We start from the raw sequence: 19,246 nt of genomic DNA, 5'->3' as shown, positions 1-19,246 counted from the left end.
GCTGGTTATTACGAACATGTTGGTTCCTATCTAAAGTTCCTATCAGATAGAGGTAGGGTTATTAAAAAATGATCTTTGGAATAACAATTTTGGAATCGATAAAGATATCGCGATAATAAATTTTTAACAATCTGCTTAAGATTTGCTTTTTGAGAAATAAATATGTCCACTAATTATTAGTATTAAATTTCAAATTGAGTCAAAAATTATATAATATTTATGTATAAAAAGAAAGACAAAAATTATTTATGTCTTCATGTACTATTTCTATAAAACAAAACCTGAGAAATTATTGATAAAAAATATCTGAAAATTATAATTAGCTCATAAATTCATATTTAACGGCTTTTGTACTGTAAGCCGTGAAATTTTCATTTTTCAAAATACAATTTATCTATGGAATAGTAAAAATTTCATGTTCTGAAATATGCTTACGAGAAAAGTGCATTAGAATCGGTGCACCGATGCAATAAATAACTCGACGAGCGCATTGAATGTAGCTCAGCAACGCAGGCCATGGTTGACGATTAAGCGCGCGCGTTGACTTGAATTCATATACATACCAATACTCGCCTCTCCTACGCGCTTTATTAAAATCACAGACATCACGTTATTGTGGGGAATAAACTAACTGGAATAAAGTGCACGTTGATTCACAATCGGTCCTTTAAGGTTATCTGAAAAAATCACTTTATTTTGTCCAACCACCAATTCGCCATTTGAAGTTATATAATGATCACACGAAATCGGGTTCGATCATTAATTAATACAAAATGTGTATGAAAAGATATCCGGGTCGATCCTTTCAAAATTTGAGAGAAAGAATGAAATACCGGCTTGCTTCCGTCTTTCTCCGTTCCATACAATCTAAATCATCAATCACAACTCGTTGGTCCAATTTGCTAATGTGCAACGTTAATTGTCTAGTTAAAGTAGTTATTTGAATTAGAATTACAATCGACATATCGTGTAACGAGCGTGCTTTTTTATGAGGGTTCGATGGAACGGCAAATGTATGAGGTTCCACGTTACGTGTCAATGACAAGTCATTTTCGCTTTACAACGAAATACTGACTAAACACATTTATCATCTCTTCAAATTCGGGAATCTGAGTACATAAACATGACTTGGTACTTATTTGAAAGAAGTACTCATTCGATTAAATATGTAGATAATTCCTATTCCCTACCGATTACGATAGGAAATATAACCTACAATCGTAAAATCAATCGTTTTTAAATTCAAATTTTCTTCTTACAGTAATCTAGCTCTTTACAGGTGGACTAAAGAAGCGAGACGATGTTAGTAAAATGATAAAGCGAAATCGTGGCACCGTTGACCAGCCGGCCGGTTGACGATAATCCGTTCGACACTTGTTCGGACCGATCATAGATTGTTCGATGCGGGTGTGTGAACACATACACATACACGTATTACGCACAAGTACTCCCCGATGATCTTATAAAAGCCGCTGCATAGTCGGGGACCAGTAACTTGCCGTTAGCAACAGCTACGTTAAACGTGTCGAATTTTGTTCATTCGTGTGCACAGAAGAATACCTAACTTAAAGATGGTGCAGATCGTAGGAAAGTACCAACACGTCTCCAACGAGAACTTCGAAGAGTTCTTGAAAGCCTCTGGCCATCCTGATTTGTCTGGACCGATACTACAATCGAAACCACTTGTTGAAATCACGAACAACGGTGATCAATGGAATATCGTTGTTATGTCTGATAACAAGACTAGCACGTCTTCGTTCAAACTGAACGAACCCTTCGAGGAAAAATTACCCGCTTTCGATCGCAAATTCCAGGTTGGTTTAACGATCGCTAAATGAAATTTGAAATTCGCGCGGTTTTTATAAGGATAACCTAAGGCGTGGTCCTTTCTGATTTCAATAACATTTGGCGGGATAATATATCGGTATTTAAAATAAACGTATTTGTAATCTCTACTACAGATGACCAAGTAATTTTAAGAAAAAAATTATCATCATCTATCCCAAATTAATTTGAAATTTACTAAGGTTTTCCTTATTACCAATTTTCTCGATCATGATTTTATAGTTGGTTGTAGCTCGGTCATTGAACTCGAGGGGCTGATTATAGTGGTAGCCCCAAGGGCAATTGACTTCATTTTGCCTGCAGTATATTGTAATTTATAGCATAGTAAGCTGAACTTTCGAATATCGAATAATGTTAATTTGTTAACTCATCATCTCAAAAGATTTTTCATCTACATTTGTTGCAAACAAAATTAATTTATGTATGTTTATTTTTTTATTACAAATACAAAAAGGAAATCATTTTCCTTTCAAAAACCAGCCGGTTAACAGATCAGTGATAAGATACTCTGATAATTTTTGGGTGTATGCCCTCGGTGATAATCAGTCATGTATTTTAAGTTTGAAAATTTTTGAAATTAAAATATCAATCTACTTACAAATTCTGAAACAGTGAATAGGAAATTATAATTTGAACTTTGAAATCTTGTTTTATGATGGTAATTTCCTTCTGTTGATAATCTTGTTAACTGTGGAGCAGTAATTGAAATTTATATTACTTGTTTGTAGAGTGTAGCTGTGTTGGAAGGCAACACTTTCAAAGTGACAACAGATGCTGGTGATGGCACCAAAATTATGCGCGCCTACGAATTCACAGACTCTGGAATGAAAGTTGTAAGTACAATTAATAAAAAAATTGGATTAAAAGAGTTCTAAAATTATTTTAGTATCTTCATGAACTTCTACCAAAACTAAATTTTGAAAATTATTAATCTAATGATTTTTATTTTTCAGCACTTGTCTACGACTAAAAACGACATCAAGGCAACACGTACATACAAGAGGCTTTAAACATGAAAGCAATTAGATAAACAATTAGTATCTTCTTCCCATATTAATTAAAAATAAAAATTTTTTTTACAACTACAGCTAATCTTTTTATCTTTCATTATCATCGTTTATAAGAACTTCAACTATACTGAATATCGGGTACAATGAACTGAGTCATCACTTAGTATTTATTATTAGTATTTATTTAAGAAGCTAATAATAACGCAACAAATGTATAATTCGATTATTAGATTCGTTCGAATGTTTTTAAGCTTATCAATTGTTCTTTTATCTTGTCGATTTTCTAAAATATAAATTTTAAATAGCATCATATAAAAGGCTCTTGCGTTATAAATTATTAAATATAAACGATAATAAATCATTGGATGCGTATACAAAACTAAGTACTTTTCTGTATTTAGAAACAAAGACTAAAACTTTTTATTAATATGCACAATGTTAAAATGAAGAATAAAAAAAAGATTCGATATTAAGTGTTCTATTATGCAGTTGACATTTTTTTTTGTCTTTTCTTTTTTCATTTCTTTTTGGTAGTAAACTGTGGTTTGGTCACAATTATTTATAAACTCTCAGTTTCTTTATTCGTATCGTTTAGTTAGCAGTAAAGATCGAATATTTGTTGTCGGAGTTTAAAAATCAGTCACATTTTAAAAAACTGGCAAACGAAATGATCCTACAAGGGGGAAATCTACTTCCTCCCTCCAATTCCGGTTCCTTTCTCTCCGATAATCTATCTGCCTTTTAATCATTTCGATCCAGTGATTTTTATCTCTCTCTTTCTCTCGTACAGATATAAGTTGTTTATTTCGTACTTGTTCGAACTTTATTTAATATAATATTGTATCACATTAACTCATAAAAGTGCTGTACATAGATGAATAGAGAATACATAAGAATGGTATCAATTAATGTCGAGTTTCTTTTTAATATTCTCTCGCAGTATACTCAACTTCGGAATAGGAACAAACAAAAAAGAAAAAATAAATATATATGGTACTTATCATTCGCATGTGTGGAAGTGTTCGTGTCCTCCTTGTCACCGTAGGTACGTGTGTATGTGTTCGTGTTTGTGTGTTGTAAGTTCTGCTCCATAAAACGTACGGCGATTAATCATTATCAAATATAATGCACATATAAAATTAAAAAGTATAAAAAGACCGTCCAGCTTCGTGTGTTTTACGTTTAAGAATTAATATTAAGAAATCGACTCGCACGGTCAACGCATCTCCCTCTGGAACCTGAATTATTATCTTTTTTTTTTCTTCTATCTTCCGGCTTCTCGTTGGACCTGCTTCTTTTGCTCAACTTCTGTTGTTTTAACAGGCCAGTTAACAGCACCACCTGGACATCTCCCGAATCTTGGAGACCACTTGGAAACGCGCGTCCAATTTATTTACAGAAACAATCTTCGATATTCTTTTCCTCTCTTCCTGTCTTTCGTCCTCCAACTTCCTTCTTCCAGCGAGACACGATTTATATTTCCAGACGACCGAAGCAGTCAAAAAGCGATATAGTATATATATTTTGTTTTTGTTTTTTAGGTTATGTTCTTTCTTACGCGTGCATTCTCTCCCTCTTATTCACTCGCAACCATTCGTTCTAACCACTCACTCTCGCATCCCGCCAATACAGATATAAACGATTTTAACTGGTACATATACACATTAATATATTATATTTCATAGTTTACGCTAATTATAGTAAAAATTTCTTCCGGTTTGTTATATAATCCCTAATCAACTACTTCTTAGTGGATCCACATGCTCCTATTTCGCGAAGAATGACTTTTTTTATTTTAATCGGCGAGCGACATAAAAACTAAAGATCGAACCCGACCCCGGTTATCGCCGATCATTCAATCAGAGCTCATGATCAGTTGGTTGTCGTTCGGAGCGATTACAGGAGAGAGATCCTTCTTGGGTACGTCGTCGATGATCGTGTTGATCTCTACTTTTTCGGAGACGCCATTTTGAAGGACCTTCCCTTTCTCGGTTGGCGTCTTAGCGCCTGTGGACGTTTTACCGGACACTTTTGTCACTGTCGTGGTCTTTTTGATCGGAGATGCTGCCGTAGAGGTTTTCGTTGTAGAGGACGCGCGTTTCACTGTTGTGGTGGTGCTGCTGGCGGTGTACAGACGGGTCTTAGCGACGGTACTCGTGCGTGCCATTGAGATTTGTTTGTTGGCCGTTTCTTTCACTTGCTTGTCGATCATGGGGGCCTTCGAGGTGGACGTACGAGCGGTCATCTTCGTCGTGCTTCCTGCGGATGGCGCTGTTTTAGGTCTGGCGCTGCTCGCGGTGGTCGTTGTCATTGTGGAGGATTTGGCAGTAGTGTTAGTTTTGGTGTTTGTGGTGGCTGTAGCGGGTCTTGGTTTAGATGTCGTCGTTCCAGTGGACGTTCGCGTGGTCGATGCTTTGACTAGCGTGGTCTTGGTCGCGGATGATGTCTTGCTGGGAGGTTTGGACGCGGCTGGTTTGCTGAGAGGTTTCACGTCGCCGTTTGCCGTAGCCTTTTTCTCAGTGGTGGTCGTTTTTGAGACTGTTGTGGCTTTTGATTTGGCCGCAGCGCCGGTGCTTGTCCTGGCTGTTAGCTTTGGCGCGGAAGCGGTGGCGGTTACTTTAGAAGCAGCTTTCGGAGTTGATGTTTTGAGAGCCGTGCTAGAGACCGTAGATTTCTTAGGAGCATCTAGGTCCTTTGGACGAGACGCCGTGGTCGTCGTCGACTTCTTTGCTGTCGTAGAAGATGTTCTTGGCGAGGAGATTGCAGCTTTCGATGGAGATGTCGGCGTGGATTTCGACGTAGTCGTTTTTGAAGTCGCTGTCTTCGTTGGTTTAGTGGTAGTTTTGGTCTTCGCTTTGCTCTGTGTCGTAGTCGCAGCTGCCACGACGACTGCGGTTGCAGCTGCTGCCGCAGCTGCAACCGTAGCTGTTTCTGTAATTTTATTTTCCGAGGCTTCCTCGACTTTTACAGTCTCCGTAGCCTCAGTGGCCGGTACAGTCTCTACGGCTTCTACAGCCTTCTCTATTTCAGGTTCTGGCATTAATGAAGGAATTTGTTCAACTTCCTTCTTCTCCTCTACTTTGCATTCCCCTTCCACGACTATAGATTCTACAGGTTGCTGCACTGGCTCTATCTGCTCTTTCGGTTCCTCTTTCTGCGGGATCTCCTCTTGAACTTCTGGTACAACGCACGGTTCAGGAACTTCTTCTGCTTTAGGCTGTAATTGTTGCTCCAGCCCAGTGAATTCTTGCATGGATTCGGACAAGTTCAGACCAGCTTCCTTTGCTGGTTCAATTTCTTCCTCTGGCTTGGTTTCCAAAACATCTGCTTCCATCGGACCCTCCTCCTTTGGTTCGATTTCCTCAACCTTTGGTTTGGTAGGCTGCATAGGACAAAGGAGATCCTCCATGTTTTCCGACACTTTATCTTCAACTTCGTGAGGAGAAAGAGGTGGCGTTAACTCGCCCGCTATTTGATCTTTCACAGAAACCTCTTCTTGTCGTTCTTCGGTAAAGTCTAGCAAGTTTCCTTCTGTTGGTTTTGTGGCTACGGGTTCAACGATCTTCTCTTTCTCTTCGGGTTGGATATCCGCACTGAAATGCTGCAAGTTTTGGCTAGCTTCGAAAGCATCGCCAGCTTCCGTAGAATATGGCTGATACACACAGCTTTCAACAGGAGGTGCTTGATAAACGTCGCTAGCCTGCATGGGTGATGTTTGACAAATGTCTTCGGTTTCTATTGGAGATCTACAAACTTCGCGAGTTTCCATATCGTACAGGTGGTAGTTGTACTGCTCCTTTGGTGTGAATTCCGGAGCATCCGCGTGCAACGAAAACTGCGTTAGTGTTTGAGAAATATCTGTGTCGTCCACCGAAGCCAGGACTTCGCTGTCTATCACGTCTGGGATTGGCGACAAGGAGGAAGGTGTATTGGTTTCTTTCGTAGAAGCTTCCCTCTGTAGATCGCTTGATGGAAGAGCGGCATCCTCGCTGGCCTCGTCGATAGGCTTCGTTTCATCTATGTCGACGCTGGAAGGCGACAGAGGTTGTTCGTTATCGACGGAAATAGGTTCCTTTTCCGATTCAAATTCTCCAGAATAATTCTCTGTCAAAGGAGAATGATCTTCCTTTGAGATTTCTTGTTGCTCAATCGGGGAAGACTCTGTTTGCAAGCTTAAAAAGTCGGTAAGTGGCTGTGGTTTGTCCGTGTGCTCGATGAAGGTGGCTTCGCTCTCCTCTTGTTGCAAGGACAGGTTCACGAGCTCCGCGGACTCTTCGGGGACCACTGGTTCGCGCGGTAGTTGTTCATCTTCGTGGGATTCCAAATTATTCGCAGTTCCAAGTTGTGGCTCTGGTGATTTACTCGTAAGTTCTTCTTCTTCTTCCTCCTCCTCCTCCTCCTCGTCCTCTTTCTGCATACTGCCGTTCTTCTCATCCAAATCGGAATTGCTCAGATTGTGAACGGCGTTTAGATCAACACTTTTATTATCGAAAGCCGCTTGAAGGTCGCTAGGTGTGAACGACATAGCCATGGGGTCTTTGGCGATGTCATAGTCGCGCTCGGAGCTCGAGAACGACTCATCCACCGCGGATATCCCTGTTCTATGAAATTCCGTTGTTGTTAAAAAGCTGACGGACGTGTCGCCGTATTCTGCCTTCGTCGACGAGATCTCAGAGTCGTCCAAAGTGTTGATGAAACTAGCTGCCTTCTGTCGATCGTTCATGTAGTCCACAAGATCGGTGTTTGGCTGAACCTGGTCCCCGTTTTGGTATTCTTTATCCTCGCTTTCGACCTCCCTTGGTCGCTGGCATACTTCTTTCTCGAACTCACTCTGGGTGGGCACTTGTATGTCGTCCATCTGTGAGACTTGCTTGAAAGGTGAGCCAGAAACGGGAAAATCTCCGAGATTCATCGGTGTTCCCGTGAACTGCGGCGAGACTGGTACGAACTCGGCCGCGTCAGGATTCAGCGTAAAATCCATAGCTTTTGATTTGTCTTGTTCTTCTACTGAAAGCTTGGCCTCTTCCTCCTCCTCTTTTTCTTTTTCTTCCTCTTTCTCTTCTTCTGATTCTGATTCTTTTGCTTTGTCCTCCTGGGCGCTAATCTATTTATGAGAAGCATTTTTTATTAGAAATGAGAGCCAAAGTTTATAGTTTAAAAAAAAAAATAAATAAAATAAAATAAAATAAAATGAAAACGTACCTCTGTGTTAATAAGCTCCGGTAACTCCTCTGTCGGACCTTCGCATTTAATTTCTTCCTCTATTTTCTCAGACTGGATTTTCGGCTCGTCTTCTAGAGCAAGTTTTGGACTCTCGCTTTCTTCTTCTACAGTAATTTTTGGCCTCTCGCTTTCTTCTTCTACAGTAAGTTTTGGACACTCGCTTTCTTCTTCTACAGCAAGTTTCGGGCTCTCACTTTCGTCCTCCTCGTTCCTTGGTTCCTGCACCTCGTCAACGGGCGCAGCGGAATCTTTCTCCTTGTTAGGATCGACGCGATAGTAATTCCACTCGTCCTCGGAATCCTCGCTGTCCGCTACATTATCCGCTTCCTGGATCAGTGCATGCTGAAGAGGTTCTGGAAAAAATAAATATATTTAAACTCAACTATTCTTTAATTCATAATTAATAACTTCTTTTTCCACAAATTTCACAATGAATCAATGAATTTCTTATGAGGATGACACCCCTTCGAACAGAACCACTGCAGAATCTTCGTAACGTGCCTGCAATGGACACAACCTACCCCTACTGATGCAATACCCCAAATAAATGTCTCTAATTTTCACCTTTCTAGAAATCTAAAAATTTAACAAACAGCACTATACAAAATACTGATTGCACATGTTTGACCACTTGAGAATCACTTGAAAAACCAGAAGGATGTTCCACGAACATTCGAAGAATGTAACCAAGCTGTTCAATGTCGGAAGGAAAAGGAGCACCAAGAAACGCGTGAGAAAATGCTGTTGAAAAGGGGAGAAGGCAGGGAGGGAGGGAGGATAAAAAAAGAGTAAAGAATAATCGGAGAGCAATCGATTCACTTCTACCTCTGACTTTCGATCGCAGCACACCACCTTTTTCCTCCGGTGCAGAAAAACGCTAGAAAACCGCGTCCGGCCTGTCGAGCAAAGACTTAAAACTCGTTTCTGTAGCGGGACACGGTTCCGTTTATTGGTTCGCCAATACTCTCGCGGGTTACTCACACGTACTTTCAGCAGGAAACGAGTAGGATATGGCCCCAATGGCAGGAGCGATCACCGCCGACTAAGAGGAACTACGCCCGCCAAGAGATGCATTATCGATCTAGTCTAGAGGTCCCCGGAACACCCCCTTCCGCGACGGACCTGCCACCACCCACCTGTACCGTACCGTATAGCAACAGTCGCACCTCATCTCCGACAGGAACGCCGCTCCTGCGGTTGCTCCTGCTGCTTTCCACAACCTGACTCACCCTGATGTAGCCCCACTTCTAATACCCACGCTGACTCATTACAAATGAACACCTTCAACCCTTACCATAAACGTCGGAACAGAGAAAACCGTGATACTAAAATACACGCAAAATCTTTACTTTAGAAGATTACGTATCCTAAAAAGTAAATTTTTGATGTTGGTGTACATAGGGAAAGGTAAATTAATCTTGAGACACCATAACTTAACAATCTAAGCCTTTTATTCTTATGATTCTTGTTAGGAACCAAGGGTTTTAGAATTATTTCTTTATTGCTTAGACAAGGGAAAAAAAGATATTAAAACACTAAAATTTAACCCCTTGTTTTATCGATGTATATAAAGAAAATTAAATTACTAGAATAAATATGTAACTTAAGGCACCATAGAACTACCCCTCGAATTTTTTATTTTGTAATTTGTAACTTAAATATTGAGATGGAGAAAAAAAAATAAAAATATTGTATTATTTATTAATTCATGGTGTTTGTCTTGACTGCACATCACTACCTACCACCGGTGAAGGGAATTTCATGTCGGAGCAACCGGTGTTCCATGAATTTCCCCATGCTCCCATTCTGGCTGCCATCGTCGTTCGTTGATGGACCCACCCCTCTCCAGGAATCGGGGGTGGGTCTCCAGGTTGACTTTCAGGGGGATACGATTAATGAGTTAGGGGATGTTACGATCCAGAACAGAAATTTTTGGGTGATAGCGGATTTATTAACCCTTTAGCTGTGAAATGTATCAAGAGGGTGCATGATCGATGGTGTATGTACACATGTACGTTGAATGTTTGAGATGCTATTAACCCTTTTAAAACTAACCACAATCCTATCATTTCAGTTGATTTTAGGGGTGGTTTTCAAGGCACAAAAAATGTGTCGAGTAATTTAATACTTTGTGTTTTCTAAATTTGTAATTAGAGACATTTATCCTATTTTTTAAATATTCTATGTAATTCTATAAAGTAATGATTAATGTGAAATTGATATTAGTGAATAAAAAATATTTGAAAATTTTTTTTTAATGAACATTATATTTTTAACAAGTGAAAGAAGCAACTGAAACCGATGAACAATGCAACGAACCGTGATTTAATGAATAATGAAAATTTTCATGATAAAAGGACGTAAAAGGAAATCTGGGATACTCGAAAGAGAGTACGAATATTTAAAAAAAAATTATAACTCTGATATATTGAAATTAATACATTTTATTTGTAAATATTCGTTCGATCGTTTATTTCAGGTCACAGTTGCATTCTAGTTTATAAATACCACTACCTATCTACTAAATAGTTCAATAAAAATTAATATTTTTTGTAATGATTGTTACAGCTGTAAATATATTCTGTGTATATAGATACTGATTCAAAATCATGCAAATATACTTATACTAAAACGCTTTGAACTTAAAACATTTAATTTCTAACCTAATTATAGTCATTATTATTAGTACTTTCAACATTTCACACTCTTTTAAAAATTATGTCATTTCTAGTACTTCAAAACAGAAAATTAAACGTACTTTCTATTTTTCAATGCTTCAGGACTTATCTTTACGTAACATTTTTATTTTTATTTATAAAGTTTGTTAAACTCTGGAACACCCTGCATAACGTTTAAGTACGTAAAAAATATAGAAAGTAGCAGCTCTAAGATTATGGAATTCTAGAAAAAATATTGATAGAGTACAAGGCTCTCTATTGTGCCATAAAACCCCCATTATCTCTTCTGGAAAAGCGACCAGCAGCTTCACAAATAAATTCTTATCACCAACTAACGATAATTCTACAAAACTGCCCGTAAAATTCTTTCTACAATCACATCCAGCGATTCTCAGATAGAAAATTTCAAAGCTAACTCGGTTGTTAAATATTTATGTAATAAAATACCGGGGGGAAAAGCAGCAGCTTTATGCAATCGAAGCTTCTAGATGCCAGAAACGTACATAGAAACAGGCTTAAAGGGATGCCAAAAAAAGGGCAACCCACGCGGAGAACGTAGTATCTTAACCCGTTCCTAATTCTAACCTTCCTTTACCACCAACGCGAATCCGTTCCAACGATCTCCCCGTGCAACTTTCAAGATCTCTGTTCCCACGAAGTTTTCCTCTTGGCTGCAAGTATTTTAACCTGAATGCTTTTTTTTCACTCGGTTTGCTTCTCCGAATCACGATTCGCAGTGTTATTCGTTGCATTCCTTTCACAATACTCTTACAATTGTTTAATTACCGAGTTGTTTTGACGCGACATACTTTTCACATTCACGGGTTAAAATACTATTTTTACATTCCGAGAAAAATGGTTAAACACACGTTGAAGACAGATGACACACCTTATGCGTCAATATATTATGTAATAACTGACGCACTCCGAGTGTCATAAGAAAAGAGGATCAATCAGAGACAAGATAACGACAAGGAAATTTGCTGTGCTATATATTACTAACACGTTGAAAACTGAAGACACACCGTGTGCGTCATATGTAACAGACGACGCACCCCTTGCGTCATATAAAGAAAGAATCACTCAAAGACAAGATAATGAAAAAGATACCGACCAAATTGGTTAAATAATGGTAATTTTTTTTTACGTTCAGTAATACATTGTATATTTATCGTTTAAGGGTCCTTTTGAGATTTGAAAAGAACCAAAGCCCTTATCTTGAAAAATATCCCGTGACGAGTACTGAACGAATCGAAGAAGCAAAAAAGCGAAAGAAAAACAAGCAAGCTTGAAGATTTCACCCCGAAAGAGGATCCCTCTTATTCTTAACGTATGTTCTTTTTTCCTCCATGTCACTTTCTTTCTTTATTTTTCTTTTTCTTTTCTTAATTTTGACCGTGCAACAAATATCGGTTCAGGGTGCAACGTATAGAGAGCAAAGAGGAGCTAATTTTAACTCTGCGACAGCAGACAGCAGCGAAAGAGACATAAGAAAAAAAAAAAAAAAACGAACCAAGACTGCCGCTATTCAGAGCCCAGTTCCTCCCAACTGCACCTGACTTATAAATGCAATTCGATGCACAGTATGGAATTCCACGGACAGAGAATAGCCGTGGACTTAATAACGCATGACAAATTCAGTGTCGAATTGCATTAAAGCACGATTCGAAATTGCAGTATTATCGAGCCGAGGCTTCTCGATCAGATATATTATAGATTAGATAAGGATGAAAGTCACCGTTTAGGAAATAATTGTTCTAAGCAAATAGAAAATAAATAAATTACAACGTTCGACTGCAAATGAAAAGGTGAATGGATCCCTGGCTTTATCCCTAGATATCCCCGGGGAAAATGGCAATATAGAAAAATGTGCGATTTGTAATATTTTTAAATTCGAATTTTATAAACTAATTATATTAATTACACCTAATATATTCTTAATAAAATTAGAATACTGATTTTGTAATATCGTATCTGAGCTGAAGTATTATTACAGGAAATAGCTTACCACAAAGAATATCGCACATTAAAAATAAGCCTTAACCTTGAAGCTTTCAAGTTTAGTGCATCAAAGCTTTCTATTGCTTAATAAACAAAAATGAAGAAAGGAAGACTCAATATTTTAATTAATAAAATTTTGTGCCCTGTTTATACTGGTTTCACGGTTGGTACCTATAAGAAATAATTTTTCCACTATTTAACAGAAACCGTCGGTCGTTGCAGTAAGTATACCTACGACACGTGTTTCGCGTCCAAGTATCTCTCGACGATAGGGTTAGTCTTAAGGTAAGCCTCCTAGCTTACATCCAATTATGTTGGCGAGCGAGAGCGAGAGAGAGGGAGAGAGAGAGAAAAACAGGGTGTCGTTAATATTGTGACAAGAAAAATCGAACGATAGACGGTACATTTTTCGAGCTTTAAATACGGTAAAATACGGTTAGTAGCACGAACCGTGAACGCTGCTTATATAACGCATTCCCGGAGGGGTGGTACTTAAACCTTTTAACCCTTAACGGTCGACTACTTTTTTTCCCTTTTTTCCCCGTACTATGATTATGTGATATCATACCCTATGCGCCTGTTTCTTATGTACTTAACATTTTGGAATTTTCTTTTAACTCGTTAACACGCTTCTCGTTAGGGCGGCCACTGTCAGAGTGTAAGCGATATCAAATGAAACGTGTTAATATAACCTAGTAAATTTTTAACCTTTTTACCACTAAAAAATGATGGATTGAAGAAGTATTTTACCTCAGTCATATAGAAGAGACGTGAATTTTCTAATCTTTATTGAGGCGATATTATTTTTCAAAGTTAATAACTAAAATGTATTTTAAAGATTTTTAATTATTTTTTATCTAGTAATTTTTCACTTGCAATTTCCACGTTTACTTTATCAGAAATGTCTCTGTTTGTAACCACGTGCACTGGAAATATGAAAAATGTACTTGGCAACAGAAGGCGGAAACCCCTATTCATTATGCTCGCAAACGCTAATTATCCAAGCATGTAAGCTAAAATGCAGGATATAAATACGGGTGAAACGATAAAAAGATCCGACACTTAGATGTGTTTTATAAATCTACCGTCATTTTTCTGCATTTCTATTTCCAACTATGCATTTCTGATACTTAAACAATGAATAATGTGATATTGAATAATCTCGCATTCAAAATGGCCTGATTACGCTTCAAAATGAACTGCAAAATTTTATCTGTATTGACTTTTAGATACGTAAGCTGTTCCATTACAGTAACGAGTATGGTAGGTTTTCTAGAGAAAATGGTGCTATAGGGAAATTTAAAAAATTTTAATTTTGAAGATATTAATATTGAAAGTAATTTAGAAAAAGAATAATATTTTCAATTATTAAATATTATGAGTTTAATATGTATAGCTAAAAATATGAATAATAAAACAAATTCAAATTTTTACGCGTAAACATTTACACGCAAGTGATAGGGGCAGACTCCTATATGCGGGATCACCTCTCCTACAATATCAATCATATTGTTCGTTCGTCTAGTGAAAAAGCACTGACTTTGGAGTCCAAGTTTAACCGCAGCAAATATCATAAATCTAATTATTTAATAAAAGCGTTAAAATAATTAACATAATCATCTGATAAAAGCTTTAGAATATTCAATAATTTATTTGAAATTACAAAATACACTAAACGAACGGACACTATGATTGATATTGTACATTGTCATTCTCCCTCGGGAGGTTGACTGTGCGTGGTACTGTGCATAAATAAAATTATATTTTGGAGCAACAAAATGTATCGACAGGTATTACAGTATAACTTTCGTGACGCGCTAATCCACGCTCATTTATCTAATAATTACTCCTTATCAATTAAACTGTTTAAAGACGTAAGCAACTGGAATATTTCAGTAAAGTTCATAGATAGTGATATATAGACAAACAATAATAGGTTATGTGAAAAATGGGAAAATTTAGATTCTGGAAGGCAAATGTAGTTCAATCGCTATTGTACAGCCTGCAGTCTCATTACTTTTGCAATAAAGCACGTACAGTCACGTGTATGCTTGGTTTCTATAGGTTAAGGGGAAATATGGAGGCAGGAGCTCCCCACCACTGGTCAGATTCCCTTTTATTTATTAGGTGCGAGGAAACGAGGGGTAGACACCTACCCCTCCGCACTGAACTGCGAGAAACGAAGGGTCTGGTGGGGGAATCCCTCCTCTGCTCCTCGTTTTAACAGGGAAAACCTATTACTCTATATGAAATGTTTTTCCTTGAAGTGCAATTAAATTCATCTAGTGCATTTTAATAAAAATTTTATGAATAATATTAATCATTGTGATACGTAATATTCCCTAAAATTATCTCTACTCTGATGGATATCAAAATAACAACCAGCAATGAATCATTCTTGGCTGAAACTTGTCAACATCGTACGTTTATTAATTTGATGTAAGTTTTATCAAATTCCAAAGGAAATTAATCAATTAATAGATCTATTAAATTCAGCGATATAATTTAATCATTAACTTATCAAAATTCATGTTAACAAAATATTAATTCAACGAAATTGACTTCAGTTTAAAATTGTATACTTTTGCACAGAACAAATTAGCTTGTATTATTTTGTTGAGAGGTCAACAAGCTCGAGTTTAAATATGAACTAAGCGTATGATAATTTCGGTGAGGCATGATTTCGAAACATTGCAAATTCGTGAAACGCAAATACATACCTGCGTTTCATGCACACGTCAAATGTGCGTAGCATACATCGTCGCGGAGAAGGGAATAACATATATAGTCGAACTTTTTATACGAATCATTTTAGGAACGCGCATATCACTATACGAATGCTTGTCCTCCAAAAACCTGACGAGAGAATACTGGAGATCGAACGAACGTTGAAATGCGCAACAACGAAAAATAGATTTCTTCACTTTCGATTAATATTCGAACAAAAAGAATCACGAATGTTGGCTAGGCGTCAACGCGAAACCGTTCGAATTTGTTTCTGAGAAATCCAGCCAAGCCCGTGACGAAGCCGGCCCTCTCGCGAGGCAAACAAGAAAACGTCGAGACGGTTTTGCGGACAAACGAACGTCGCAACAATCGACTGACCATCGGATCAACTCTTTTGTCATTCCTCTAGAAAAGCGTCGAAAAGGCTATCAGAAATCTGAGGAATGAAACGAAATCAACCGGCGAAAATTTAATGCCGGCCGGCATCCATTCCAAATTTAAATTTGCTACTAGACCGTTCATGGTCGGTTCGATTAACGTACCTTTAGAGAACGCTCTCTCGCTGGCACTGACTGCTACGAAATCGTCGATAGAGCTTGATCGAAATGCTTTATCAACGCACGTTTCAGAGAAAACAGTTCAAATTTATTATCAGAAGTCACTGTGCACGAATTTAACTACGTTTTTACCACGAAAACACCACAATGACGACGTAAACCGACAAACACTCACGACCGCTCGAAGCTCAGAGGCCAACTGCCGGAACCCCCTTCCCGGCGACACACGCGGCACGTCGTGCGATTGGCCGATGCCTGCTGAGCCGTGCACCAATCGGAATGCGTCCCAGCGACACAGACCAATCGCGCTGGTTAGCGACAATTCGAGATTCTTCTGCTGTCTGGCGGTAAATTTAAAGGAGAATTTTGCACGCGCGCCGTGTTAACAATTATCAGTGGTGATACGTGAAATACTTATAAGATCCTATTAATAGTTTCTCTTCTAAAAGTAACCTAAATAATATTTCAAAGCTTAAAATTATGTTAAAACACTTTGTAATTGCAATACACGTTGCTATTTATAATTTTAATAAAAATACAAATAAATATAAGAATTTTGTTTCTAAAAACGATTTTTCTTCACTTTTGAAAAGAAAATTTGCTGTAACCCAGAAATTAACAAACAATGAAGAGGTATTTTCAGTGAAACTCGATTTTCTCTCAGAAACACAACCAATGATTAATTGAAAATTGCTAATTAAATGTTAAGAAAATTCGTGCAGGTTACAGTAGAAGTAAATCGACCTTGCGACTGCATGCCCAGATAAATTTAGATGGATGGAAAAAGAGGGGCGTGGTACAGTGAATAACTACGCGCATGCATGAGCAGCATACGTGGCTTCTTTGGCACGTAAGTGTCACGACACTTCTCCTTTTTTAATATCGCACACAGCTTCGAAGAAAACACTTGGTAATGTTTCTCTGTTGCACAGCAACCGAAATATTCTGTTTCGTGTTCCCCTCCAAACTCGACTCTAAATGTTCTGACGAAAGAATTATTACAATTCTTAACCACCCTCTTTTTTTCTCCCCTGATATCCTTCCCAGACTTTTACCATTATTTGAATTTATTTCAAGAACCTTTTAATAACATTTATCACAACCCAATGGGAGATTCCTTAATGGGAATTCGCTCGAGAATAGCTCGGACGAAAACCGTGCGTTTCGCGAAAGATAAACCGGAAGTGCAAGTACTGTTAGGCCTACTGCTATCGCCGGTTTCCGCTACTCTCTTACCTATCTATCAAACGTGTTTCTCAACGTTTTTTGAGAAAACACTTTATACCAAATTGCATCTTTTTTTTTATATGAATATGTTAAAATAGGTAATAGAAGATTGGCATGGAAGATTGATCGAATGATGCAAAGTCATCCTCCAATAAATCAAACATGAAATTTCTAAAAAATGGTCTCAAGAAAGGAAGCAGTAAAAAAAAGGCCTCGGTCTAGGATAAAGACTGGCAGTTTTGTGAGGTGGATGACAATTAGTGCAGGAAGTGCAGTGACTGGCACAAGGTGGTGAAAGCCGAAGGCAACGGAAAGTGGGCCTCTCCGATATAAAGAACTGGGCAACACTTTGAACGTCCCATGTTTGATATTAGTATTTCTGAACGGAGGAAAGTTATTACACTTGAAATTTTCGAAAGGTCCTGAAGATGTCCTCACATATCACCTTATCGATTCAAGAATTTCAATTCTCTTTTTTAATGAAAGATTTATGAATTAATTTCTAATTTAGTGCCTGTATCTATTCCTATAAAACTAACGACAGAAGTCAGTGATAAGACAATCTCTTAACCCTCTGGCACCCTAAAATTGCTCCTCCTATCAAACTTTGCAAACTTCAGAAATTGTAAGACTTATTTCTTATTTACAAACGATGTGCCCTATGACCTATATTTTTCATCAATTTCTGATTAGAATAATAAGCCAACCTGAATCATTCGAGTAATAATAAAAAATTGATCCAAAGAATCCCCTGAATTCAGTTCAAAAGTTTGAAAAATCATATACGGAGACGAAACTGAGGAAAACAAACTTGCCTAGCAGATAGGCGCACCTGAAGATCCAACAGGGCACGGACCGTTCATAGAAACGCGGCTTACTTTGTATTTCACACTTACTGTTAGCCTGCGGCGATGGTGGAGAGTCGTCATAGTCTATCGGTCCAGCCTCGTCCACCGCATCCCGCGAATCCTCAATCTGATCGTCTTTCTTAATTAACACTTCTTCTTGATCCAGATTCTTTTCGAAGGATCTACGAACTTCGTTGCTTATTTCTTCTCGAAGTTCCTGGTCGATCCTCTCGGGAGCTTCGTCCTGGACCACTTTGGGTGCAATAATTTCATCGTTTTCGTCCTCGTGTTCGTGCAGATTGTTATCCATGAACGGATGACGAGCAACGTCGTTGGTCGATTCGTCAACGTCCATGTCGTCCATGAGGTTAGAGTCTTTGTCGAGTCCGTGGTCATCGTCGTCGTCGTCGTCGTCATCGTTGTTCTTGTAGAATTCATAGGAGAGATTTTTCACGGTCATCGTCGGGACGTCGTCGATGGCGTCGACGTTCGTCTCCGGTCCCAGGTCCGAGTAGTCATAGTCAGCGTCACCGTTCTCGTGTTTTCCGTTGCTCGCCTCCAGGATGTCGGCGTCCTCGTGATCGCACGGATCTTGCGAGATCATCGTCTGTTTAAGGACGTTCGACTTGATCGCGTTGTGCGCGTACTCGATGTCCCGTTGCACCGGTTTATCCTTCGAGTTCATTTCCTCCAGTATATCATTCACTTTCGGAAGGTAGTACGGATGGACGTATCTGGGCCTTGCTGCGATTTCGCTGGCTGGCGTTAACAGGACCACGATCACCGTGATGTTATCCTTTGATCCTGCGTACTTTGCCCACTGCAGCAGGATGTGGTGGGCGCGATTCAATCCGACGTCTGAAACGAAGAAATTGACAACGTTAGAATAGAGTTAATTTAATGAACAGTTTCAAGTTTGCCAAATATGGCTACATAACACCGCGGTTAATATTCTTAGTACAAATGGCTGGTTGCCAACTAGAAAGAACAACTGGTCCACAGTGAAATTCACATTTTTTTGCAATTTCTTGTCAATTAGAAGAAAAGTTTAGCGAGAAGTCTTTGCAAAAGTCTTTGAATCTCTCTCTGAATGTGCGTGGCTAAATGCAAGTGCAATGACCTGCGCCACG

The 19,246-nt window shown here is 38.5% G+C and overlaps 2 protein-coding genes across 2 annotated transcripts in view; one reads left to right on the top strand and one right to left on the bottom strand.

Moving 5' to 3' along the window:
• Positions 1–1,479: 1,479 nt before the first annotated feature.
• Positions 1,480–2,932, top strand: Fabpl (FABP-like protein). The gene is made up of 3 exons (XM_034332902.2): positions 1,480–1,814; positions 2,574–2,678; positions 2,799–2,932. The coding sequence occupies exons 1-3, from the start codon at positions 1,572–1,574 to the stop codon at positions 2,853–2,855; spliced, it is 405 nt and encodes a 134-aa protein (XP_034188793.1). The 5' UTR covers positions 1,480–1,571; the 3' UTR covers positions 2,856–2,932.
• Positions 2,933–3,753: 821 nt separating this feature from the next.
• LOC117608182 (uncharacterized) overlaps positions 3,754–19,246 on the bottom strand; it is a 49,717-nt gene continuing 34,224 nt past the window's right edge. Inside the window, exons 8-10 of the mRNA XM_034332883.2 lie at positions 18,165–18,974; positions 8,058–8,431; positions 3,754–7,959 (exon numbers count right to left, since the gene is read on the bottom strand). Coding sequence (XP_034188774.2) covers positions 4,711–7,959; positions 8,058–8,431; positions 18,165–18,974 — 4,433 coding nt within the window. The 3' untranslated portion in view covers positions 3,754–4,710. The remainder of the gene's footprint in view (positions 7,960–8,057; positions 8,432–18,164; positions 18,975–19,246) is intronic.

Source organism: Osmia lignaria, chromosome 15, assembly GCF_051020975.1.
Source record: "Osmia lignaria lignaria isolate PbOS001 chromosome 15, iyOsmLign1, whole genome shotgun sequence".
Classification (NCBI taxonomy): Eukaryota; Metazoa; Arthropoda; class Insecta; order Hymenoptera; family Megachilidae; genus Osmia; species Osmia lignaria.
The sequence above is the reverse complement of the archived record's forward strand: the minus strand, read 5'-3'. Positions and strand labels throughout refer to the sequence as shown.